This window comes from Cyrtonyx montezumae, unplaced genomic scaffold (assembly GCF_038088225.1).
Source record: "Cyrtonyx montezumae isolate F1298 unplaced genomic scaffold, pur_monq_1.0 scaffold_6, whole genome shotgun sequence".
NCBI classification, from domain to species: Eukaryota; Metazoa; Chordata; class Aves; order Galliformes; family Odontophoridae; genus Cyrtonyx; species Cyrtonyx montezumae.
This window is the reverse complement of record NW_027072067.1, coordinates 11,413,230-11,440,304: the sequence shown is the minus strand read 5'-3', so window position 1 is coordinate 11,440,304 and position 27,075 is coordinate 11,413,230. Positions and strand designations below refer to the sequence as shown.

The following is a 27,075-nucleotide window of genomic DNA, read 5'->3' as shown; positions in this document are numbered from 1 at the left end:
GTTGCAGAATCATAGAATCATGAAGTTTGGAAAAGACTACTGAGATCATCATTCCAGCCATCAACCCATCACCACTGTGCCCACTAAGCCATGTCCCTAACGTCAGGGGAGATGCACTGAAATATGGGGAGTAACACACCAATAAAATACAAAGGAAACTACCTACTATTTATATTGCTTTACTGCAGTTAATCCCACTAATTCCCTTGACTTGGTCACCACCACAGTCCCCATTGCATTTGTCCAGAGCTGGGAACCTGAGCAAAACTGGCAGTGGTCCTCCCTCCCACCCAGGGCTGGGAGCAGAGATTTAATAGCAACACAGCCCAGCAGGGCCAGAGGAGATGAGCACTCTACAATTTACAGCCTGGCATGGCACTGAACGTCATGGCTGCTGGGTGGCATGCTGGAGCTGTGCCAGAGCCATGTCAGAGAGGTGATGGGGCCACCAGCTCTCCATCTCACCCTCTGTTATAGGGCAATACCTGCACAGTCCTTGCCCATTCCCCCCTCTCTTCTCTTCCAGAAAGAATATTCCCTCCATCCTCGGTGTGCTGGCAGCAGTGGGAGGCCTGCGAGCGGCAGTTCAGGTGAGTGGGGGTCTGTAGGGTGAGCAGGGAGGAATCCAGCATCACCAAGCCTTTGGCTGGAAAACACAGCTGGGATGTGGGACAGCACTGGGGCATGGAGAGGAGCAAAACATGGAGAAGTGGACATGAGAGAATGAGGACCTTGGCCTCTCTCCTCACGGGGTTGGGAGCATCCTTCACCACAACTGGCAGTTCTCCCACTTTCCTTATCCCTCCTGTCTGGATGGAAATGGCTTTACCCCATTCCCGCCCACCTCCCAGGACCAGTGAGCATCTGCAAGCCTGGCATGGGGCAGTGGGCAGCACCAGCACCCACCAAGAGCCCAAAGGAGCTGCTGGGCCACTTCCACTCCTCCCTTCTCCACCTCTGCATTCCCTGGTGCCAGGACAGCCCACGGGCACAGGGCCAGGCTGCTCCCAGCCCTGCTCTCCCCCCGTGCCCTTGCCCCCAGGACGGCGCAGTGCTGGTGCAGTGGTGTCGCAACGTGCCGAGAACGATCACGATAACACGAGCGGTTGCCCTGGTGCCGGGCTTTGCTGTTGCAGTGCTTTGCTAAAGAGAGTGGGCGTGCGGCTTCCTCTGGGCCGATCTGATTTCTCTGGGAGCGTGGTTTAAGGCACACTCGGGAGAAATCACCCTCAGTGGAGCAGGGGCACAACCCCTCAGTGGCTGGGCACACGAGGAGCTCTTCTTTTTGTGGGGGTGAGAAAACCCACTGGCTTTTGATTTTCTGGGGAAACATCAGCCGGCAGCGAAGAGCAAAGGGAGCAACTTTTGGGGTCCATGGGGTCCCCGTGGGGCAGCAGGGAGGTGGCATCCACATAAGCCTCCATCCTCACCCCACTGGAGAGACTGCGCAGGAGCTGGGGAGCCTCACAGACCCAAAGGCCAGCAGCACTAGCACAGCAGGCAGAAGCAGCCACCCGGCCCCATGTCATGGGACACGGGGCAGCACGGGGCTCCCGAGCTCCCCAGGGGAACACTGCGGAAATCAGGTAAGCAGAGGGTCCCCAGGTCCCCATGTTCCCACACCCCCATGTCCCCTCCCTGCCTTATGCAGGGGCTGTGGAGCCCCATGGGGTTCTGCACCGTGCCTCTATTTGTGCACAGGTGGCTCTGGACTCTGCTTTAAGTTTGTTTTGGGATGTATTAGGTTCCTGTAGCACTTCCGTGCTGCCCAGAAAACAAACCCATATCCAACAAGAAATTCCCTAAACCAACGCACGGCACAATTTGAGGCTCTTCTCAGGGAGGAGTTAGGTGGGACAGGGGGTACTGCTGATGTAACTGCAGCTCAGTGCGAAATAATCTTCTCTGCATTCCAGAAAACCCCTCTGAGCTACCTTAAAACATTCATTAATGATTGATGCATGTCTCCACACAGGGAAAGGCACACAGCAAATATTTGATGATATATTAAAAATAAGTTTGCGATTAGCGAGGACTGCTGAGCATCTGTCACTGCTTAACAGAACAAATCGAGTTGCTCCACATGCTGCTCACAAAAGGCAGAGGGCGGGCGTCCCTGGTAATGGTTAACAGAGGGATCCCAGCCCCAGCGTCTTGCTTATCACAGTCCAAGGTGATTAAATGAAATTATTAACCAACATGCCTACCCTTAGCAAGAGGAGAGGGCAGGGCAGAGGCTTGCAGATACCATTGTGGTTCTTTCCCTTTCTGACCCCACGACCCCATGGGGTCTATTTCTGACTTTCGGTGCCCACTGCTCCGAGGAGCGACCCCATGGCTGGGACCCATTTCCCACAGCGGCCACATCAAATTACATCTGCCTCATTGCATTATAAATACCAGAATTCGGCTTGCTTAATTATTTAAAACCCTAGATTAAAAGCAGACAAAGGCTCTTTGCTTCCATTCTGGGGCACGCGTATCATTGATCGATGATGCGGTCGTGTGGTGAAAAGCCAAAGGAGAGTGCCAGGCCCCTGGGACACAGAGCTGCCGAGCTGCTGATGCAGCACGATGGAGGGATGCTGAGACACATGGGGACCAGCAACAGGCAGAAAGTTTTGTTTGGAGTTTCATTTTAAGAAATTGCTGATTTCAGGTGAGATGAGGCTTTTAAACTTACACTAACACACAGCTCTGACTACTTGTGCAAGTAGCTCTAAACCTGCCTGGGCAACCTGTGTGTTAAGTACAGTGGTTTTCAGACTCCTTCCTTGAGGGATGTGTGCCCAGCTCCGTCCAGCAGCCCGCCACTAATGTGCTGCTTCCCTGAAAATATGTACTCACCAACAAACACCAGGCACACAGAAACCAGAGGCTCTGCTTCCAGTGGCCACATCTGCAAAGAAAACCTCAGCTCAGTGGTCTTACAAACCCAGAGCCAGGGCTGTGGGCTGTAAGTCTGCATTTTGGTTGGGTATTAGGAAAACTTTCTTCTCAGAAAGAGTGGTGAGGCACTGGCACAACTGCCCAGGGAGTGGGGGGGCCACTGTCCCTGGAGGTGTTCAAGAACCATGAAGATGCGACACCGAGGGCTGCGGGCAGTGGGCACGGTGGGGGTGGGTCGGTGACTGGACTTGGTGATCTTAGCGGTCTTCTCCAACCTTAATGATTCTATGATGCTATGATTTTACCCCCATTTCATCTCCCTCTCCAAGCACCATGTTCCACAGAATTATGAGCAGTGCCCCTCTGACCCCGGCTGCCATTCCCAGAGCAAAGCCCTCTGCCCATTTTTACACGGTTGACATTTCATGGAGGCTTCATTCTCTGCCCAGAAAGGGACTCCCATAAAGTATTTTTAACAAGAGCAGTTTGATCACTTCCTGCAGCTATTGAAAAACCTCTCCCTAGATGCTCCTGCTGGGAAATCAGTTCTCAGCAGAAATAAAAGCCTGCCAACACTTTGACTGAAAACACTCCATTTTCCTTCCGATCCCTGAAGTATTTTCCCCTCGAGAAGAGCAGCCTGAGCTGGGCAGCCAGAGCAGCACCCCGCTTACCTGCCTGCCTGGCCCTATAATCCCCTCACAGCATTCCTGGGGATTATTTTCATCCCAGCAGTGGAACAGCACAGGCTGTGTGGCCGCCACGCAGAGGGACAGCCCCACATGCAGAGACGAAGTCATGAAACTCAACATTCACGCTCTGCAGAGGGCACCTCCCAGAGCCCCAAGGCATTTACTGTCATTCCAAAACTGATTTTCTTCTTCCCAAAACACTGAGGCTTAGCACTACCAGAAGAAATTTGGACAAGGACTGCAGACTCGTGATTTTACCTAAAGTCCCCCAGGATTTATATGGATTTCCAGGAATTTGAGCTTTGCTTGAAGTCAGAGCAGACCAAGCTATTTAAAAAGTCATCTGTCTCCTCCAGGCAGCCCAATGCCAGGGTGGGAGCAGTAGTTCTCCAGCCCCCCAGAGAGCTGAGCCCCTCCACTGGGGTCTTCCATAGGGCAGAGGAAGGCGGGGAGCTCACCCCAATACCCACCAGCAGCCTCAGCCCCCAGGGCCAGGCACTCCTGCTCGGTGTGTACAGAGAAGCAGCATGGAAATGCAGCTTTCCTAGAGAGCCTCGGGCGAACAGAAACCCAGAAAGGGAAAATATTTAAGAGCAAGCAAAAGGCTGAACTTGTTGAAGTAAACATGGTTACTTTTGAAAAGCAACAGTCCAAAGCAGATCTGTCTGGAAGGTCACACTGTCTTTCTGAGTACAGCTGAGGGTGTCAGAATGCACATGCATTTTTTTGTTTATATCTTGCCAAGAACAATATAAAACTGCCTGGCACCTATCGCTGATTTATGGCGGTGGCCCAGGAGGTGCCAGAGCAGAGGTTTGTTCATTGATCTATGGCTGAATCATGCAAAACCAGACATCCTGCTGTAAATCCTCCGCAGAGACCTGCCTTGATTTACACCTCCAGCACTATAAATAATGACAAAACGCAGCCTGATAGCAGTCTGTCTCCCTGTACACAGGCATGAATTACACTGTGTCTTGAAGATGACAGATCTACTGCAGGAGAAGCGTTTTGCCTGGGGTCCCTCTCTGCCAGCCCGCAGCAGAAACGATGCCCTGTCCTTACTCCTAGCATAACCCCCAGCAGTGCTCTGGGCCTCGTTTTTCTTTTTATGCTCAATGCAGATGCAGTCATTCCTTGAATTGCTCCACATGAATGTGTTGTGAAGACTTAAAGTGGGGTTCCTGTCGAGAGGTTTGTGGTTTCTTCCCAGACCACCTCCTGTTGCACAGCCGGCCAGCGGTGCTCCCATTGAAAACACCCGGCAGTCTTTGAAGTTCCTTCTTTTCTGTTTGCAGAATAAGGCCACTGCTTTGCCAAGGGAAAGAGGAGCTCACCCACTTCATTCACAGCAAAACAGCCCTTTGCTTCTGTACCTTCCTTTCTTGCCTTTTGCATGCCTCTTTTCCCATGGAAAAGACCCCCAGAAAAGGGACAAGGAGGAAGAATGCACTCCAGCAATGTCACCCCGGTGAATATCCAATGTGCTTTCCACTGTTCAAAAACCAGCTCTCCTTGAGCAGTATTCAGCCATCAAACTGTGCTGCCTTCACCCTGGGCTGCTCCCCCATGCACCCCACAAGCAGGGCGAGGTGCAGTCTCAGCACTCAGCTCCCTGCCCCCAACAGCACCTGCGATGCTGGAAGAAAATAACCTGGTACAGGAAACCTCTGCCTCCAGCTTCCCCAGGCCCTGTGAATATGTACCGAACTATTCACCCCAATTACACTCTTAACAGGCTCCAATCTGTTTTCCTTTGTTCCCAGAGCAGCAGGGCACTGCCCAAATTAACATTCAATGAGAAGTTGATTGATACTGAATCATTTCTTCAGCAGTATGATTTCTTCACAATTCTGTTTGATTGCAATCCACTTTATATTCGCAGAGTACTTACTGCCCATGAAAGAATGACCCAGCCTGCTTTCACTTGCTTTTTTTTTATTTTATTGATTTCTCTTTTAAAAGGATTTTATTCCTTTTGTACATGAGACTGTGATAAGAGAGGGAGACAGCATTGCTGAACAAAAGCTGTTTTCTGTGCTGCTCCATCAACCCATACGCCTTCCCATTAGGAACCCCAAAATACTGTAATAACGGAGCACTTGGAGCTGCCTACACTCCTTTCCAGGTACTTTCTGTTCTTACCACTAAACTCCCAAATTCATTGAGTGAGTCCTCAGGAATGAATGGCTCTTCCCAGCCCCTGAGGAGGCCATGCCCTGGCATAATTGCAGCCAGCACAACTGCACTCTGCTCTTAAAGCACAGCCCGCAGCACGCATCTTGCCCTATAATTTGTGCTTTGCACTCCCTTTGTGTGTGGCTTTTTGTAAAGGTGAGATGTAGAGTACTTGGGAAATGCCAGCAGTGAGCATGCCCTGTGGCTTGACTGAAATCCAACCTGCCACCGCTTAGAAAAGCGTGGGCCCTTGTTCCTACATCCAGAACACACTGATTGTTATAGCGCGATCCTGTGCTGCACATGTGAATTACGCTCACCTCCGCACTGGGATGGATCCTGACTTTTAGGGTAGCAGAGTATCAGCAAAACCCATTGCTGATGAGTGGTGTCAGCCTCAGCAGCACTTCCCAGGACTCCTAAGTCCTGCAGCTCCAACCCTGCACCTGATGTCAGCTCTGGCTCAGCTATCTTAACGTTAATTAGTCCTTGGCACCACCCACTGCAGCCACTGAAGCAAGTGACTGGCAAGTCATTTAGAAGTGATCTAATTAATATGTGTCTCTCCAAAGTGAATATTTTCTAAAGGCGCACCAAGTGCCCCAGCACAGCTGCTCCTGCCCAGGGAGCAGAGCACGGGTGGGCTCCCACGGGTGCACCCCACCCACAAGCACCTCTCTTGTCTTCCAGCATCGATGTACACAGAAATACAGCGGGAGCACCCTGACAGCAGGAGCATCCTGACTCACCCGGACTACATAGATGGGAACCCAGACCTGATCAAACCTAAAAAGCTTCTCAACCCCGTCAAAGCCTCCAAGAGCCACCAGGAGCTGCACAGAGAGCTGCTGATGAACCACAAGAGGTGAGGGGAGGTCACAGCGGTGCAGAGCACCACCTGTGGTTGGAGGATGGGATAAACCCTGTCACTTGCACACAGACTCAGGGCACAAAACACCAAAACACTCTTCTCTGATGCGACAGGTTATTTGCAAACATTTTCAAAATGCCCTAAAACATTCTGACACACTTTGATCTCTAATCAAAAAGGAGCGGAGCCTGTGTTCAAAATGACTGTGCTCATCATGAGGGTAAAAGACAGGCGTAAATTCAGCCAACAGCCCTGCCATAGGGTTCACTGCTCAGATGCAGGAGAATTACAGGAACCGTGCCCAGGCCGTTCTCCAGCACTGACACAGTCATCTGAATCAGGCAGGTACTCCTAAAACACCGTAACACAGCCTGGTAAAGCATCCTTGCTCAGGATCTCCTGGCACAATTGATGCTATCATCTCCCAGGTGGCTTTAGGGCAGCCAGCAAGTTGGCACAGTGCTCCCAGAGGGAAGGAGGAGCAGCATCTATACACAACCCTAAGTCTCCAGCAAATCCAGCAGCTTTGCTGTCTGCTGCATGTTCATACCGAGGGGAGGAGAGAGGAGGATCTGTGCTTGCTCCCATTTCTCCTTTCTCCCTTAGGCAGAAGCAGAAAGCAATTCACATCAGCAGCTTGTGCAACAAAACTTTATCTTAGTCAACACCTTTGGGCTCTAACAGGACAGGCTGATTAAATCCAGGAGCAGTAACAAATTCAAAGGCAACACTGCAAAATCTGTCTCTCCAGCAAGCCATAGCAGGCTTACCTTCTGTCAAGCCCCAGGCCTGTCTGCCACAGAAACCCTCATGTTACAACACCTCTCCCGCAAATATTTCCCTGGGATTTCCAACACCCTCAGCCTGCTGATGGCAGTAAGCGTTCAGCCTCGTCCAGGAGAGGTCAGGCTCTGGTGGCAGCTATGTGATCTTCAGCTCCTCCTCAAAAACATGACTTCAGCCAACTACTTCTATGATTCTTCCCAAATTATTTATGCTCCAGTTGCTACTGCAGAGGATAACCTATTTGAAAGCTGCCTTGATCTCTGCTTCATAACTCATTCAGCAACACAAAACTGTGGCTGCAGGGAAGTCTGCCCGGAAGTCAGCAAAGGTTTGATGATGTGCACAACCACACACACATATTTAGGGGATGGAAGCAGGTAGAAAAGTGTCTGGGGTCAGCTGCAAGGGATAAACATTAGTGCTCAAACTCAGGCACAGCAGGGACCGCAAATCATCAGCTTTGGAGCAAGCTGAACTGCCAGGACAGTTACTGCAGTTCAATGACTACCCCTGCTGGTGGAAAAAAAATCTCCCATTATTACCAATTCCCCCAGCGTGGCTGGAGCTCTCACCCATACAAATGACAGTAAAACCAGCCCAAGCCAAATGGATGGCCCATTTCTCTTTCTGCACAGAAAGGCACAGCACCTCAGTGTGGCAGCAGTTGGGATGGAGGCTCTAGGGGCTGCCAGGAGGGCAGGGGGATGGTGGGTGAGCAGCTCCAACCCTCATTTGTCTGCTTTTTGGTCCACAGAGGATTGAGTGTGGACAGCAAGCCGGAGTTGCAGCGGGTGCTTGAGCACCGACGGCGAAACCAGGTCCTCAGACAGAAGAAGGAAGAGGAAGAGGCCAAGAAGTTGCAGTCTCCCTTTGAAAAAGAGCTACTGAAGAGGCACCAGCGGCTGGATCAGGTAGGACCCATCCCTGGGTGTTCTAACTGCCCCAGGTAGAATAGTGTTGGTATCCCACCATGAAATGGGAGCCAGGGTACACCATCCCTCTCTCCCATCCCACAAAGCTGCATGGCCTCATCCTGGCAATGAATTTGCTCTTCAGATAAAGCAATCCCTGCTTGCCTAGTGGACATGTTCCTCTCTGGGGAGAAAACCAAGTGTACTGGTGTACCTGGCAAAGAGACTGATAGTGAATATAGCTTTGGAAAAAAAGAGAGCACCAACACACAGCACAAAGTTATTCAGTTCTGAGCAATAATAACTTGACACACAGCAGTAATGAACCCAGGGTTTTAAAGTAGATAATGAACTTTCGTACTTTAGAAGGTACAGCTAATGATGACTCTTCTTTATTACAGCTGGAGAAAGAGCAGGAGAAGCAGGAAGACCATGCACCAGAATTCATTAAAGTCAAAGAAAATCTGAGAAGAACATCAACGGTGACTGGGGAGGAGAAAGCAGCATAGCTTCTGCCAAAACCCAGCAGGGATCCTACCAAGGCTAATGTCTCTGTACATGGTGGACACTCACAGCCACATCTTTGGGGCTACTCATGTCATTAACATTTGCTCCAGTAGAAGGGACAAGAAAGGTTTTCCCACCCCAGGAAGGTCTCATGACAGAAAAGGCGCGGTATTCACTGAAGAGCTCCACCACAAGTCGGTGCAGAACGAAGCAATGTCCTTTCCCTCCCCAGTTGTGGGGGCATGCTAACCTTCAGCTAACTCCTGGTTAACCCTCAAGATGTGGCCAAGGTGTGAGCCAGGGCAGCCAGTGGAGGGATAGGCATTGCCACGGGCTGGGGGGACCCACATCCCCTGGAGGTGGGCTCACCAAGCAGGGCAGCTGGAAGGTAGCTGCAGCTCTGGGAACCTCCTTACAACCCAGCGTGGTGACTAAAGTGATGATCTGTGTATCACTGGAAACAGCCCAAGGGTTTCTGGCACTGCAGCACCACATGAGACAAGCAGTGTCTCTACATGAAAAGTCAAATCCTGAGCGCCCATAGCAGCTCAGCATTGGAAGGCCAGGAGCCTCTTGTTCTTCACAAACATCTTTAAGCTGCATTTCAAACCTGCTTGTAAATAGCTATTGAGCTGTTTGCCCTGTTCCACGCTTAGGCAGAAAATACACAGGACTTCCCATGAAAGCCCCAGGTGAGAGGCAAATACTCAGTGCAGCAACCTTGGGGCTTTCAGCACAGGTAGGAGTGGAAGCGTGCAGTGAGCAGGCAGTAGGATCCTGTGGATCTGGCAGAGAGGAGCAGAGATGAACTGCTTTGTGTCTCACTGCTGAACCTCAGCCCCTCACCCTGGACATGTGCCACCACCACAGTGGCCTGCAAAACCTGTCCTGTGATGCCTGCTGGTGTCAGGATGTTGGTGGGAGTCACAGCTGGCACCAGCATGTGTTGGGGGCTATGGGGCATGCAGGTACTGCTGCAAAGCTGCTTCTCAGTCCTTATCCTTTATTCCAGAGAACTGTGCTGCCTCATCGCAGTTGCCATGTCACAAGGGTTAACATCTTCTTGCTGCTGTCAGAGCAAAGCTGAGGTAGACGGAGCCTTTGCACCATGTATGGACGGAGCACACCACATTTATGGGGCATCCATGCCCTGACACGTCCAAATCTAGAGCTAAAATTGCTCCTTCAGGTAGATCCCAGCTTTTCACTTCTCACACAGCCCTGCTACAAAGCCTCAACAGCAAAACTCACTGACTACTTTCAAAGGGTGGTTCTTAAACAGCAAGAATTAACAGGAATGGACAGCTGAGAAGGTGGTACATAGTTAAACAGTGTTCAGTGGATCCATATGAGAATTAAGGCAGTTTATCACATTGTTACCAAGAGGTTCCTAACCCATTCCCCATCCCTCTGGCCCAGCAGGGTGTTTCATTCTGAGGATGCTGCTCAGCCTGGCAGTTCAAGTGAAGCATCTGAGCAACGTCACACATCAAAAGCAGCAGTACAGGTATGGGGCCTCTGGACAGTACTGTATCACAAAAACCCTGGCCTGGTCTCAGCCCTTGAGAGCCCCATCTCACAGCACTGCCCCTGTGGCAACTTTTAGCCTCTCGCCCATCATGCTTATTCTAAAAAGGATGTTGTTTCAGAAATCCAGTGCATATGGTCCCTATGGGTCAAACAAGATCTGACAGGATTTGTCACATCTTTTCCCACCATGAAGCTTTTCATACAGCCTGTAATTAAAACCATGAGGGAGAAGCATCAAGCAGGATCCTCAATTCAGACAGGGGAAAAAAAAAGCCAAATTTCTATAAGAGAAAAATATTTTGCTAAGGATGCTTGTACAGAGCTGTACAGAATGCTTTAAAATACTCCATCCATTATCAGTTTCAGTAACAAATCAGAACGTACCGAGCTGTTTTTGTGAGCAGTTATGACACAGATCGAGTAACCTTGATCAAAGAGCTCCAAAAGATTAAGCAAATTAATTTGTAATTTTGCCACAGATGGAAATGCACTCCAGAAGAGACAATCTGTCACTCCATATGCACAGGTGAAATAAGCGCTGTCGGCGCTCCTTGCCTGGGACAGGGGCACTTACACAAGTCCTTGGGTGGGAAGCTGAGTGCACAGCACAGTGGAGAACATTTTGCTGTTATCTTCTTGAATATGTGAAAAAAAAACCAAGGTGTCTTCCTTTCACCCAGTGTCCACCAAGCATGGAGAGGGGCTGCAGTCTGGGACTGCCGAGTGCTGTCAGGTGTCCAGAAGGAAAAGGGGCGGCCCAATAGCACTGTCCTAGCTCAGGCTATGCTAAAAGAGTCCAAAGGAATCCTTCCAGCTGCGATGAGACAACAGAGTCCATAGCAAGCAGAGCACAGAGGGCAGGACTCAACACTGCAGGACCCCAGCAACCCTAGTGGACACTCCAAGCACGAGGCTTTGGGATTTCTTTGTGCGTCCTTTCCTTTTAAATGAACTTTTTTGAATCTGGGGGCCTGTGTCCTTAGAACATGCTCCTAAATAAACGTGGTGTATCTGGAAGATGCAGACAATCAGAATACTGACAGAAGACAATTTTTTGCACTGTATGTTGCCTATGTGGTATATAGTTTCTATTGCGTTGGTGTTTGTACATATATATAAACGCATGTTGTGCAACTACTGTGTTAACTGTCGCTGCTCACACTGCTTAACGCAGGCAGTTCTGAAGAAACAAACCATCCGCACCCCCCCCCCACATCCAAAGCCATGTCCCTCAGCGCCACATCTACAGATGTCTTGATCACCTCCAGGGATGATGAGCCCACTGCTCCCTGGGCAGCCTGTGCCAACACACTGCCACTCTTCTGGAGAAGAAATTGTTCCTAACACCCAACCTGAGCATCTCCGGGCATAACTTAAGGCCATCACCTCTCACTTTATCGCTGTCACCTTGACCTTAATGCTAGTCAGTAACAGGCAGCTCATGCACTAACCCTAAACAAAGCACAGCAGGGCTTTCCCTGCCGCCCCACATCCGCATCCACACCCACACCCACACCGTGAGTGGGGCGGGCACTGCTGTGCCGGGACCCGGTGCAGAGCAGTGGCAGCACCGGGAGAGGCTCGTGGCGGTGCGCAAAGCGACGGATAGATCGGGCCAAGGGCAGCAGCCTTGGGACTGGGAGGGGCGGCGGAGGGAGGTGGTCTATGGGAGCTGCTCCTCGGAAGGGTAAAGGAAAGGCAGCGAGGCAGGGAAAAATCTGCACGGCCTGCCACTCACAGCGCGCATTACTCCCGGCACCACGGTCCGGGGCGAGCCGTGCTGGCGCGGGGTGCGCAAGGTCGCAGCCGGCAGGGACGGGAAGGGGCGGGCGCTGGGAGTGCCTTACCCATGGGCATGTGTTGTGTAATATCCCTTCTCCTCTTGCTGGAAAAGCGCTGAAAGTAAAGCTACAGAAATCCTAAGACCTGCATCTGGAGCACCCAGCGGACCCTCTGCTTTCCCCCTCCCCACTGTCGCAATACGGACGGGGCAGTGTCCAAACGCTCCCGGAGGTCACGGCTCTTTTTTATTATTTAAAGCAGCGCAGAGGTTCGCGTACAAAGTGCACCTCCGTTCCGCTGCCCGAAGAGCTGTGCGATAGCTGCAGGAGGATCCCTGCACTCAGGAGCCCCGGTAACACACCACGATGGCCCTTCTGGATGCCACCAAGGACACGCAGGGCTTCGGCCTCGCCAGCGTGAACCCCGACCTGGCCAGCGAGAGGCTGACGGGCTCCTTCTGCGTGCCGAGGCTGACGGCTGTGCTGGATGGGGGGGCTGAGCGCACGCGGCTGCGGCGGGCAGTGGGTGAGTAGGGCGGCCGTGTTGTGCCCGCTGCTCCGCAGCCCGGCCTGCAGGGGTAATGTTTCCCATTGCTTTCCAGTGGACGTTATCGAGAGCGACCCGGTGTTCAGCAGAGAAAATCAGTACTTCCAGAATCAGAATGAGCGGTACGAAGCAGCAGTCAGAAAGGCCGTTCACGTCCGGAAAAAGATGCAGGAGTTGGGATGGAGCGAAGACGGACCTGAATCTGTATACGTTTACAGGTGATTTTCTTTGTAACGTACAACTTGCTTGTTGCTGAAAGGTTTGCTTTCCAGAAGAATCAGCTCGAGCAAAGGTTGGAGAGGTCAGCTGCAGCAGCTCAGGTCACAGCAGAAACATGCTGCAGGTTTTCACTTGGGCAGCACACTTGGGAAGGGGGAAAGTTGCTATTGCAGATGGACACAGCTGAGAGTGCAGCAGTGTGGTACAGCCACCCGAGCACTGCCCTCACCCACTGCAGCCCTCAGCTCAGCCACTTGCAGGTGCTGTGAATGTGCCATTCTGCTTACGTTACTGGCTTACGGACAAATCTAAAATGATGCTTTCTGTGTCTGGAAAACCCATATTGTGTTAAAAACAAAAAAACCCACCATTTAATGTGTAAGTAAGAAGAGGAAAGTGTTTCTCACTGTCCTTTCCTAAACATTTCCTTTTCTTAACACTTGGTAGGGGGTTGAGCTCCACTTTATAACTCCTTGCCACCCTTCCTTCCCCTGTGCCACATGGCAGCAGCACATTGGCTGTGCACACTGCCCATGCAGTGGGGTATCAGCAAGATCAAGGCATGGTGCAACTTTAAAAGCCTCATTCAGAAGAGCAATGCCTGCACCTCACAAACAGCCACTGACACTCGAAGTCATTTTCCAGTCCTTCATCACATGAAAGGTGATAATTCATTACGCTAAGCTCTGCCTCCTGGGGTGTGTGGCACCAATAAAGGGGACATTTGCCATCAAGAGCTCTTGGACTTGATAATTACCACAGCCCTCTCTCAAAAGAAAAATATCCCAGATTTGAAAAACCCCACCTCTGCTTGCTGTCATCAGACCCCCCCATGCCAGGAGCATTCCGCTCAGTCTGGCTGCAGGGAAGGACAGCTCCTTTCTTAGGACATACCAGGCAAGCAGGAACTTCTCATTAACCAAAGTCCTGGTGCCAGGCAGGCTGAATCATGGTCAGACATTTAAAAACCAGCTTTGAAATGACAGTTAAAGCAGCATTTCTGGACGGGCTGACAGGGTTTTATTAAGTTTATCTCTGTTAATCAAAGCCATTTCATTTTAACTGCTTCTTTGTTCATATTTTTCCCTGCTTTTTCAACATGACGGATTCTCTCACAGGTCCATTATAAAAGAAAGCTCGTGGTCATTTGTTAAAAATGAGAAGTGTCAGCCTCGATGCTTCTGAGAGCACTGCAGTAAAGCCAAGCAAATGAGAATCGCAGCACCATTTATTTTTAGGTGTGAGAATGCACATACTCAGCTGCTGGAATAGAGCTGTGTGCATCTTAGGAAGCACTATCAGCCCCATGGCAGAGCACTGACCAGCCAATAAAACAGGGGGTACCAGCACAGATTTGACTTCTTTTTCCACAGGAAAAAAAAAAATAAACACATCAAATCAGACACAAGGAATTCACAGAGCTGTCAAAGACATGGGGCCAATGGAGCTGGGCGGTGTGTTTTAGGAGCTCAGCATCTGCTCCTCAGAACAGATAATTCCTCCCAGAGCAAGTGAAATAACGAGCTAGTGACATTTAAGCAAAGCGTGTTATGAAAGAAGGAACAAAACCAGCATGAAAAATCACTTTTCCTGCAATGTTGTATTGATGCTGCACATCGTGTTGAATATGACAACACTGAAATCAAAATCCAGCAGGTGGTACTGCCTAGTAACTGCCACCACGTCATTGCCTCATTAATCACATCCCTGGAACTTCATCAGTGTAAAAATACCACTTGTGCTTTCTCTCCAGGGCGCTTTCAGGAGATGTAGCATTTCTTCTCCACCGGGTCTTCATGAGAAGCATTTCGATGCTGGGCTCAGACAAACAGGTGGCCAAGTGGATTCCTCTTGCCACTGAATATCAGCTCATAGGAAGCTATGGTCAGACTGAACTGGGACATGGTAAGGCTACAGAGGAATCACAGTTACTGTAGGGTGAAAGGCTCCTGCCCAGATTCTCAGGGGGTGCAAGTTCAAACTGTCTCCGTCATTGAGGTGGGGATCCTAAAGGAAGCATGACATTTTCTCAGCAAGATGGAGATGCTTGGCTTTGGTTTGCCAGTGCAGAAAAAAATAGGAAGAGCAAGGGTAGGTCCTTGTGGAAGAAGGGAACAGTCACCAGCAGCCAGGCAGCATGCCCCAGTACAGTCTGGCTCGGAGATCTCTGCAGGAGATGGTGTGTCCTGAGGCCACTGGGGAATTCCAGTGTTACGTTGTTCTCAGCAGGAAGGTAAACCCCAAAAAGCTCAATAATATCCACAATAGCTCCCAGGAATGCTCCCCTCTGTCTGATCACCCTCACCAAAAGATTTTTATTTATTTATTTTTCCAAAAAGGAACTTACCTTCAGGGTTTAGAAACAACAGCAGTCTTTGATATCAACTCACAGGAATTTATACTGAACACACCAACGATCTCTGCAATGAAGTGGTGGCCTGGAGACAGTAAGTACCCTACATGATATTTTGGTTTTCCTCATTTGCTTCCTTCAGTTCCTTGGTCTGCTTTGCTTAAGTTCCATGTTTGAGGGTCCAGGTGCCAGCAGAGGACTTCAATAAGAAATGCAAACACCTTGAGGCAATGAGATCTAAGGCTTTTGTGAAACTTTAAAGGCCAGAAGGAAGCCAGCATTATCTGTTAAAGCCCTTGGAAACACCTGCCTCTGTAGGAATCAAATCTTTGTAAATAAAACTCAAAGGACCAAAAGCTGCAGGCAGATAATTCCCTGAAAACAGGCAAGCCTCAGCATGAAGAATTCAAGAGTGAAATTCATGGCTTCCCTCAGGAAGGTGTTTCACATGAAAAACTTCAGTTCATCAGTCAGTCATTGATAGCTGGAGCAGATGCTCACTTGCTACGTCCTTAGAGCCAAGAGCAGCACAGAATGCAGATCTGGCATCCTCCAGTTCCCAGCACCTGTCGATCACACCCACCCTGACCCATGCATTAGCAATACCCAGTATACAATTAGCATTAACTGCTGTGAAGCATTTGTACTGTGCCTAGGTCTGAAGGGAACATGGCTGTTTCTCTTCTTGCAGTGGGAAGGTCAGCAACACACACGGTGGTTTTTGCCCAGCTCTACATCCACGGGAAGTGCTACGGCGTGCATCCCTTCATTGTGCAGATCCGCAGTCTTCAGGATCACTCACTGTGCCCAGGTAAACATTTCCAGACACTGCTGGATCCCTCTGGCGATATCACCCACGTTGGGGAAGCAGAGCTGAATGCGCCCTTCCTTTCAGATCCACGGTGCAATGCAAAATGGAAGAAAAAAGGTCAAGTGAAAGTAAATAGGCTGTGTTTTCTCGTGCTGCAGGCATAACTGCAGGAGACATTGGTCCTAAAATGAATTTTGAGCACATTGACAATGGCTACCTGATGCTGAAGAACGTGCGCATCCCCAGAGAGAACATGCTGAACAAGTTCTGTGAGGTACGTAAGGTGTTCAGATCACAGACTGCCTGGTCAGAATCTCATCACACAGCCAGAAAGACAACTGGGACCTGCCTAAATTTAGGACAGAAATCTCCTTTTAAGGTGTATGTGCAAGTCTCTGAAGTTTTATCAAGGGTAGCAGTTACCCAAATCCTAAATGAAATTGTGCACCTGGAATTCCACATTCAAAGGTTACGAGACCGTAGAAGATATCTGAGTCAAAAGCAGGAGGTTTCTCTCTTCAAACAGATAGGTTTCACCCAGCACACATGAGAATACTTAGTGCTGCACTCAGAGCAATGTTCCACTGTTAATCTTACGCTACGCATACAGATTACACAGGCATCCTTTGTAGGGGGAAGCTGCACTATCAAAGAAGACATCTAAAATCCTCTCTCTATTCCAGGTCCAGCCAGATGGCACCTACGTAAGGCATGGGTCACAGCAGATTAATTATTTCACCATGACTTCAGTACGCATTTCCCTCATTTCAGACGAAGTTATTCTGCCCCTAATGAAAGCTTGCACCATTGCCATCAGATACTCGGTGGTTCGCCGGCAGTCCAAGTTGAAGCCCGGGTAATGCCACGCAAGTCTGCAGCAGTGGGAAGGGACCTGACACCGTGTTCACCACTCTGTATTTCCACTTCTCAGCTTACCTTTCAGCACATCATTGGCTTATTTCCTGTCCTACTGAACAGCTCAGTAGTTCACACAGGCAACTTGCTTTTCTCACCCAGCCTGCCCAGAACTCAGCAGAACCCAGACAAAGCAGACAAGTTACTGAATTCTATCTTACTAATGGATGCAACATTAAAACACTTCCAGCATCCATAGTTCCAACATTCACATTTTTCAACAGTAAGCTTCTTTAGTCTGGTAAGAATCCCAGTAATTTTTAAATAGTTAATTTCATTTGAATTGATTTTTAAAATTCCCTCTTAAATCTGCTTCCAAAAGCAAGAACTTCACGAGAACACAGCTTGTTTCCAATGCAAACCAAACACAAGAACACAGCATGCTGAGTTATTATAACAACTCACTGCATCACCTGAAGTCCCAAGTATACTGAACACAGCGGAAGAGGAAAAGAACATTAAAAAGAAAAAGCCCAAAAAGCTTAAAATAATTTAGACTGAGCCATTTTCAAAGAAACTGAAGAGTTGTCCCAACAGAGAAGAAACTCCACATTTTTAACCAAACTCTACATTCAAAAAGTAATTCTATTTGCAAGAAGCTTTTCTGTTTTCTATTTAGCTCAAAAAGTTAAAGCTTCTGACAAAACAAAATAAAACAAGCATAGGTGCAGCTAAGAGAGGCTTAATTATAACCAAGTCATTTCCATTTCACATTGAACAGGAAGCAGTGTCAGAGCACAGCCACCTCTGCCTGCCTTGCAGGAGCATCAGCTGGGGCTGGCAATCTCCTTGCTGACCAGAGGAGCCAGTTTGAAAAACAACAGCTTTTCAGGGTGCTGTGCCACTGCCTTGGCTACACCTCTTTTCAGCCTGCTGCCCTGAAAAACCCTGTCTGCCCTCTGTACTGACCAATGGTGTGGAACCTTTTCCCATCTGACAGTCCAGCTCCCCAACGCAGCAGAGAAATCACTGTTTTCCTATTCAGGCTTGTTTGTCTGCCAGCTTTGTGAGCTGGAGCTCAGGGAGACAAACCAGACTGGATCCTTATTTATGTACTGCTTCTTGGTAATGAAAAACATAGTTTAGGTTAACTACCAGTAGCTGTGCCTGTGTCCTCAATTTCCGTACTTTATCGTTTATCTTCTAACAGGGAAGAAGAAGCAAAAATCCTTGACTACCAGACCCAGCAAGAGAAATTGCTGCCTCAGTTGGCAGCAGCCTATGCCTTCCATTTTATCAACAACTACCTGCACGAGCTGTTTGACAGGGGTTACAAAGAGATCCAAGGGAGGAACTTCAACTCACTGCCAGAGGTGAGCCACCACAAGATCAGCTCCCACAGCTATTTTGCACATAGTGCTGCTCTTCTCATCCCAGTGTAATTTAGCAAACTGGACAGACATTGCTCTCACCACTAGGTAACAGGAGAAAGCTGAAGTGCTAAAGGATCAAACACCTTAGAATCAGAATGGCTTGGTTTAAAAGGATCTTTAAAGATCACCTAGCACCAACCCCTGCACTGTGAGCAGGGCCCACAACCCAGGCCTGCTAACACTCAGCAACAGCATCTGTTGTACCACCCCAAATGTTTGGCTTTGGGAACTATCGCAGAGTGAGATGTCCTTGAAAATCATGTTTGTCTGATAATCTGATAAAGGCCTCGTTCCCAGTAGCTGGTGGTGTTAAGCAGTATTTCACAACTTCATCTACAAACACAAGGGCAAATATTCACTTCCGAGCCAAAACCAAAACTTTTTAGATAGAGCATAAGATTTGGCAACTGGAAGCCTAAAACAAAAACATGCTTTGAACAAAGGCAGCCAAAGCCACTGCAGCTTGAGAGAAAACCAGAAACGTGTAAGCCAACCACACCGTGCCCAGCACAGGCGTGTGCAGCATCCAAGCAGAAACCAAAGGCCAGGCACAGGGCTGCACTGGCAGAGGAACATCTCATACCCAGGAGCACACTCAAGAGGATTGCTTAGAATGTTTTCGTCATTAATACTCTGCTTTTCTTCCTTTTTTCTTTTCTTTTTTTTTTTTTAATCAAACAGCTTCATGCATTATCAGCAGGCTTTAAAGCCATGGTTACTCAGTACTGCACGTCAGGAGTGGAGATCTGCCTCAGGGCATGTGGGGGACACGGTTACTCTTTGCTGAGTGGACTGCCTTCCTTGTACACTAAGATACTTGCCTCTTGTATCTATGAAGGGGAAAACACCATTTTGCTCCTGCAAACTGCCAGGTAACAATTCAAATTCATTCAGCTGAAAGCCTGCCCCTTAATTTATTCAACTTCTAGCACTTCTGCTCCAAAACCAGTATAACCAGCTACTTCATTCTCACAACACCTTCTAAAAATACATCTCAAGCTGTAACCCATTCAAACTTTGTCTGGTAGGCACAGGAGTGTGTGGGAACTGGCCTCTCTCTACTACTTACAGCTTTGGGGACATAGGCAGGTGCTGTTCAGCATAACCTCATTTTCCTCTTTGTCTAGTAGTGTAGCAAAAGTGTTGCAATACAAGTTTTGTGGTTTCTTTTTTCTAAGCAACAGATGTTACCTGATATTGGTAAAGTGACTTTGATTCAGAGAAGGCAAAGTTGTTGGATATGATTCTAGATGAGTCATACTCCAGGAACACCAAATGGGTGATTATCCACAGCAGATTAAATATAGGAGAAATAAACTACATCTGCTTCAACTTTTAATAACATGCACTTTTACTAGGAGAAAACCAGCACACTTCCCACAGACTAAGGTGCTACAACATCCCTCTGTCCACATATGCATACACTTCTGTACTCGTTATCACCTCTTCTTGCAAATTCCATCCTAAAAGTTCATCACTACAGATTTCTGTAGCATTAGAAGCAGTAGACAAAACCATCCAAGCCTCACAGATCAGGTTACTATGAATACCACAGAAAACAACAGCTCATCACTTACTCAGTCCATTTGGGGCTGCTAATGGGATAGGTTGCACCTTACTATTTCCCACCCAACCCAGGGAGGCCCCACCTCACGTCTGGCTTGCTGTGTGGAGATCACGAGCATGGCCTGGTCTGATTTTTACACTCTTCCCAGGTTCCTGATTAAGTGCTTCACAGCAGCTAGCGCTGGCCAGCCCGTGCCACCATCTGTCACTTATCTGGCTGCAATGAAACCCGGGAAGTGTCCAGCCAAGGACAAGTTGGATTTTCTCAGCCCAGACATGTACACAGATGCCTATCAACATGCAGCCACCAGGTCAGTACGGAAGAAGGGAGTGGAGGTTTCTGTTTGGCAGCAGAAATGTGTTAAGAGCTCAGCTTCTTCCCTGATTTAAAGAGAGGCAAAACAACAAATTCCACAAGAACTGGCACTATGTACTCCTGAAAGAGACTTAACCCCCCCACAGGATTAGCAGCCATGGCAAACATTCAATAGGAAACTTTCATATTCAGAACATCAAAGTTTCCTAAGCCATGTGCTACACAAAACCTGTATTCCACAGAGAGCTGATTCCATACAAAGCTGATGACACTGTTTAAGTAAATCCGAGACCACATTAGTGAGTTGCCAGCCTGTAGGCAATTGGACTTGGTGCAGTTCTATATAGCAAGTTAAAATTTCATGTGCCTGAGAAAGTGATGTTTGTGTTCAGTTAATAACAAAGCAATCTCAGAGCCTTTCATTCTGTCTGGAGTCTTTCAGCTAGTCATCATTTCAACTATTCAACACAATTAAGAATGGTAGTGTGCACGGTCTCATGAGTACTATGGGTGACAGAAGTGTCATCTCTGAAGACCAGGTAAACAGATGCACAACCCTAAAGTCATTCACAGTGATAAAAAGCAGAGCTTTATTCTGAAAGCTTTCGTGAAAGCTCTGTTTAGAAAGGCAGGAAAACAATATAACATCAGTCTAATTTTACTACTAGTTCCTTTTTGTTTGGCAAGCTTTCCTTAAACAAAACCTAAGAAAAACTCCACAGACCTCTGATAAACTATGATGGAGGCTGAAGGCAGAAATCCTTCAGCACCCGAGTGGTTTGGGGGCTTCTCCCCTTTTTGTGCCTGGGTTTTCTGTAAGAGCTCCTTCAGACTGAGCCAACATTAAATACTGAAACTCCATTTTGCCACGTGATCACACGCAAGTCTGAGTATGAAACGAGTGCATGTGGGCTGCTATATTTATACTTAAATCTGTTTTGCATACTTTTTTTTCAATTTTCCAGACTGATAAGCAGTGCAGCAGCTAAACTACAGGACTTGATTCAGTCAGGAGCTGAAAGTCATGAAGCATGGAACCAGTGCACAGTGCAGCTGGTACAGGCTGCAAAGGTTAGCAACATTTGTGTCCTCATCTGATGTGTGTTGTTAGGATACAGCATGCAATGGAAACAGCATGATTAGCCTGTAAGTCTCAATGCTTTTTTAGTGCCTTCTGTTCACATGTAAGGGACACCACAAAGACCAGGGCACCAGCATGGTCTGCACAGCAGAAAACCATACTAGGAAACAACTCTGAAGACTTGGACATCAAACCAAGCCAGGCAGAGAAAGATTAGAGTATAGCAGCAGGATCAGACCTTCCACGGCCTGCAATTAGAACATACCATCTCCAGCTAATGCTCATCTTTTTACAAGAACTCCAAGCCTCCCCAGCGCTATCCTACTAAAGACTGGTAGTCATCATAAAGGTGAAACACACTTGTTTTTCTTTTATCTGCTGCTCTCGCAAGGAAAGATAAATGGGAGGAAAATAATTAAGAGTGGTGATAAATACAATGTTAATTACTACTGCAAGAAATCAAAGCAGCAAAGTCAAATAAAGAGACCTAAAAGCAGTTCCTAGTTCACACGGTTAGATAGGCAATCTGCTCTCCTTCAGCTGAAATAGGATCAGGACAACAGTATCAGTACCAAAACAAGGAGTTAATATAGAACTAAGCAGAAAAGAAAGCCGAAGAGTAGAAGGGCCCTAAAAGAAAGCCAAAAATCACTGATACTTCAGTAATTCCAGGAAGGAAAATTATTTTTTAATGTGGTTACATGCAATTTGACTGCAATTATAGTGTAAGTCTCCCTTCTTTCCTAAACTGAGGAAGGTAAGACTTGGAAATAGATCCATGGCTTATTTCAGCCTCATTCAACATTTAATGAAAAACATCTTGTAATCCATGGTTCAGCCAGAGCCAACCCAAACTGAAATGGACTTAGGAAGAAGTTCCCCAAGGGAAAGAGGAGCCCTACACATAGCTAAATGCAGCAATAACGTCTAGATGATTCCACAGTAGGAAAGAGCCCAAGGGAACAGCCACCTAGTACTCAGTCAATAAGATGAAGTCTCTGATGAGCCAAATTCTCTCAGCAAAAAAGTGAAATTGTTTCAAAGCTATTAGAAGCATTGATTCTGTCATGCTTATAAGTGCAGTTACTTAATCTTTTTGAACAAGAACTTACTGAGTAAGTGAGCTGGTACTCAGTAACCTCATTATTTGTGATCATCTCTGTCTGCTGTGTGTCACTCCTGATTTTCAATTACACAAACTCAGCAGAAGCAGCACATGTTCAATGCTGTAAGGTTAACAAAAACAAAAAGCGGAAGAGGAGGAGGAGGAGGAGAAGGAGAAGCAAGATTCTTCAGAAAGAAACTACTTCCGAAGAGCTTAATACACAAAGAAGGGACCCACTGCTTCTTAGATATTGCAGGGAAAGTAAAAGTCATCCTAAAATCCTACACCCATGCCAGCCTGCTGCCTTCTTGGGGCACTTCAGTATTTACTTTCTACTCCACTCTTTTTCTGGAGACTCACCCACATTGCTGCCACAGCAGCTCTATGAACAAACGCCTACCAGCTCTCAGCCAGGTGGCTCAGACACCAGTGATAGCTTTGCTGCAGACTCCATAGATAATAATTGCTTGAGTAGACACCCAGCTGAGAAGGCAGGTTCTGCAGTCCACGCTGACCTCCACACTGCTTGACCATGCTGCAATGCAGGTGTGCCTTGCATACACCCACAGCTGGGAGAACTGTACAGTGGAGGAATGAAAATGCGCAGATAGCAACAGCACTACCCACCCAGAGGAATATCAGCATAACAAAAGTCACCCCCACAAACAGGTGGAGTCATCTAGTTTCATTTTGGAGCTAGGCTGTGCTGAGCTAGTATGTCTGTAAGTGAGCAGACGCTCTGCTAGAGTCTGACCCAGAAATTATCAGTTTACTTAAAACGGCAAAAGCAAGAGGTAAGTTTGATTGTTCTTCCACCGACAATGGATGCTTTCAGAGCTGAAGCCATACAGCCACTGAGTCCAACGTACCATAAGCCCAACAAAGAGATTTTTCTTCTGCTGTATATAACCAAAGCTCATTTGGTAGAGATCGACACAAGCAATTCCAGTGTGTTTCCATCACACGAAACCTTTGGGTATTTGTCCAAACTATGTGAAGTACTGCCATGATTTCCAAAGCATTTTTCTAGAGTTTACAAATACCAGTGTTGACTGCTTACACCCACAATCCTTTCCTCTACTGTTTTACTAAGACAGGAAAGCAAAATGCTTAGTCAATCAGCAGACAAGGGATACAGAGTGGAAACCTGCCAGTGAAATGAAAAGGTTTTATATTCTCTGTGAGAACGTTTGTGTCACTTGGCCTACTAAAAGTGTTTAGAGGTGCATTCACTGCTGACTGTATTCATTTTCCAGGCTCACTGCCACTACATCACTGTGAAAAACTTTGTAGAGACTGTGGAAAAACTTGAGAGCACGGCTGGCATCCAGAACATTATGAAACATCTTCGTGATCTGTTTGCCTTACACGGTATCTTCTCAAACGCAGGAATTTTTTTGCACGATGGATATATAACTGGTGCTCAGATGGACATGGTCACAGCATCATACCTGGACCTCCTGGCGATCGTCCGGTGAGCCGCTGCAGCGCAATAAGAGATACGCAGCTGTTCAGTTCCTCTCTTCATTTAACATAATATGGTACTGCTGTACCTATGGCAACGTGTTCAGAGTCAACTCACTTCATTCAGTTTTTATTTTCATTGCCTGGCAGCATTAGAAATTGACTAAAACGTCTGCACAAAGCTCATTTTCACAGCAAAATACATCTAAGGTTCCAGCTCCCATCAATAGATTAACGTTATGGAACATGAAATCCTGAGGTATAAATCAAGAAATCCTGAACATTACCATTTGCAGTAGAGCAAAAGCAGGAACATATCTAGTCAGAACATCACTTACAGGAAGCAGATACAACAACCTATTACAGACGGTGAAATCTGCTCTCGCTGCACTAATATTGCCTACTCAGTTGCCATGGCCAACTTGCAGCAGGTACCTAAACAGTTCTGACTACAGCCAGATCAGATGCATCTGCTCAGCACTATTCATTACTAACTACACGGCTTCTGAGATATGCTGAGGTTTTAACTTACCACAGCACTCACACAAAGGGCTCGTTTCTCACTCCTCAGTGCTGTTAAGAGCAGATTAACTCCTGCTGCAGAGAAGTGAGCTGCTTCTGTGTGTGAAATCCTACTTAGGTCACCTGGAGAGAAGCAGGAACACACCATAACCAGGAGTTGAATAACCAAACCAAACAGCAAATATTTTTGGAACTAATGACAGAATTAAAGCAGTGATAAGCTTGAGACTTGTACTCAGGGCTTTAATAGAACACACCTCTGAGGAATCAAAGCAGAACTTCTGTGCGATGTAGGCAAAGGGAAAAACTCGCACAAGCATTTCAGACCAAGGAACTTGTGTAGCTGATTTTCACACTGATCCTTTTTCTTTTCATCTCCTCCTTAGGAAGGATGCTGTTCCACTAGTGGATGCTTTTGACTTCACGGATAAGAGCTTGAATTCTGCACTTGGTGCTTACGATGGACAGGTTTACCAGCGGCTCTACGAGTGGGCTCGGAAGGCTCCGACCAACAAGCAGGTAAGGATGCTGGATTACAGGCAGGCAAATTCTGCATTAGCCAGAGCAGAAATTATTTGTTTTTCTTCTAATAGAAGCCATACAGATAAAAGTGTGTGGAGTAAGACCTCCTATCCCTCATTATCTCACTCTGAACAATGAACCCTGATTTTCCCATTACTCCACTTATAGCCCAAGCTTAGGCATGGAGCAGCTCATGGGCTAGATAGCTATGAACCACAGCTTGTGGAGAAAAGTAAAATCCCTCATGATGCAAATAGCTGTTGCTCTATTTGAAAACTCATTTTGTCTTAAGTGAGATTTTTACTGTGGTAATCAGGAATTCCTTTGAAATTCTACAGCTGAACACAAAACTTGCCTTCAGTGAACATTCAGGTTGAGGCACATTTTTTTGAGGTTAAATAGTATGCTGTCACATTTGGGATGAGAAGTACTATGCACTGGTTATAAAGGACAGTGCATATTACAGGGGAAGAGACGTTGCACATAGCTGAAGTTGAGTTTTTCATTTGTTTTTTTTTTTTAAATCTAGTTTCTGCATTTCAGAGCTCAGTCCTAAGGAAAACGAAAGTATAACCTGCTCCTCCTCAACTACCATTCCCTTCCACGTTCTCTTTCCAAACAGATAAGCCCAGCCTACGAAAAGTATTTGAAGCCACTTCTTCACAACAAGCTATCGAAATTATGAAGACTGTGATCTAAGTGAAGGTTGCACCTGCTCTTTGCAGCATCAGAAGCAGCAGTATTAGTTAATCAGAGATTAATCATCAGTTGCTTACTTGCAATTGCTTCAAGTATGAAACAGGATCCTCAGCCAGCCATTTGCATTTAATCAGAAAGAAGCCAAACAACTCTGAGTGGTGCACACTGTTCTGAAGTAGCCTAGGCAGAAATAGTCTTGTTTTTGTTGTTTTCTTGCTTGTTGGTCCTTGTTTTTGAGGAACAACTTTTTCTTGTAGATCAAGAAGCACATTAGAAAATGCACTTGTTTGGACAATAGAAAGAGCTCTGAACTTGCTCAGCAGTCAAGTATTTCCGGCTCATGAAGAATCACACAAAGCTGATGTCAACTCCTGACTGCAGAGGTTACTTTAACAGAGCCATTCATACTGTCTTTCAATAAATCTTTGATTGCAGCAAGGTACCTTATTTGAAATACTCCTTCCCTAGTTATTATACTTTACAATTACGAAAAGGGCAAGCTGATCCAGGCCCCTCATTAATTTGCTAGTAAATGAAGTGTTGCAAAGAACACCTTGTGACCCATTATAATTCAGTGACAACACAGATACTTTCTTACCAGCAGTTCTGCTGTACTTCATCAGTTCAGCTTGCCTTTTCTGCTCTCGAAGAATGAAGCTTTTACAAGGTCTTAATACAAAAGCCAAAGCCCCTGAAATGCATGAAAAGAGGAGACAAAATACAGCAGAGGGACACACCTTCAGGCAGGCCCGACAGAGATGAGATGCAAGGCCCCAGGCTCCAGGAGGACGCAACAACCAGAGGAATCCAGATCCCCCTTTTACATCTCTAAAGAGAGTCCACACTGTAGGAAGCAAAGCAGCTATGGTAGGAAACCATTGTGACAAGAACTTCAAGTGAGAACGTGATCCGTTCGGTCAAAATAAACATTGAATCTCTACTTTCAACAGAATTCAAGTTAGAACATAACCAGAAATTGTATAAATAACAGTGACACAGTGGCCAAGAAAAGCAGAAATGACTGCGTGACATTAGGTAAGAACACAGAAGCTGAATTCCTTGACTTGAACATATCAGAAACAGCAATCCACAGTTAAAGACACAGAATGTTATTTGTATTACATATATAAAAATATTATAACTGTGATATAAGCAGCTATCAGATAAATCACTAAAACAGGATAACACTGCTTAGCAGCTACAAGTATTTTTGGGTGTTCTGTTCCCTCTGTCCTTACAGCAAGTACACAAATCCTTGTCATCCTTCTGTTGGTCAAAATGCACAGTTTTCCAAATGTGTCTTTTTTTCCTATGATGAGGACAGCTTGATCAACTGGTTAAGACAAAAAGGAACAAAGTTGTATCAGTAATGAAAGAGAATGGAGCCCTAGCAGAGCACATGTGCTATTCCACAGCACTGAAAAAAAGGTTTTGGGG

The 27,075-nt window shown here is 47.2% G+C and overlaps 2 protein-coding genes across 2 annotated transcripts; both read left to right on the top strand.

Moving 5' to 3' along the window:
- Nucleotides 1–1,284: 1,284 nt before the first annotated feature.
- On the top strand, nucleotides 1,285–9,188 carry FAM107A (family with sequence similarity 107 member A). Its single transcript, XM_065749360.1, has 4 exons — nucleotides 1,285–1,586; nucleotides 6,450–6,624; nucleotides 8,171–8,327; nucleotides 8,729–9,188. Exons 1-4 carry the CDS (start codon nucleotides 1,523–1,525, stop codon nucleotides 8,834–8,836), a joined length of 504 nt encoding a protein of 167 aa, XP_065605432.1. The 5' UTR covers nucleotides 1,285–1,522; the 3' UTR covers nucleotides 8,837–9,188.
- Nucleotides 9,189–12,208: 3,020 nt separating this feature from the next.
- On the top strand, nucleotides 12,209–27,058 carry ACOX2 (acyl-CoA oxidase 2). The gene is made up of 14 exons (XM_065749865.1): nucleotides 12,209–12,671; nucleotides 12,748–12,910; nucleotides 14,665–14,816; nucleotides 15,251–15,358; nucleotides 15,956–16,075; nucleotides 16,234–16,349; nucleotides 16,759–16,931; nucleotides 18,141–18,303; nucleotides 19,045–19,235; nucleotides 20,079–20,240; nucleotides 21,211–21,316; nucleotides 23,688–23,905; nucleotides 24,804–24,936; nucleotides 25,562–27,058. The coding sequence occupies exons 1-14, from the start codon at nucleotides 12,512–12,514 to the stop codon at nucleotides 25,622–25,624; spliced, it is 2,028 nt and encodes a 675-aa protein (XP_065605937.1). The 5' UTR covers nucleotides 12,209–12,511; the 3' UTR covers nucleotides 25,625–27,058.
- Nucleotides 27,059–27,075: the final 17 nt, after the last annotated feature.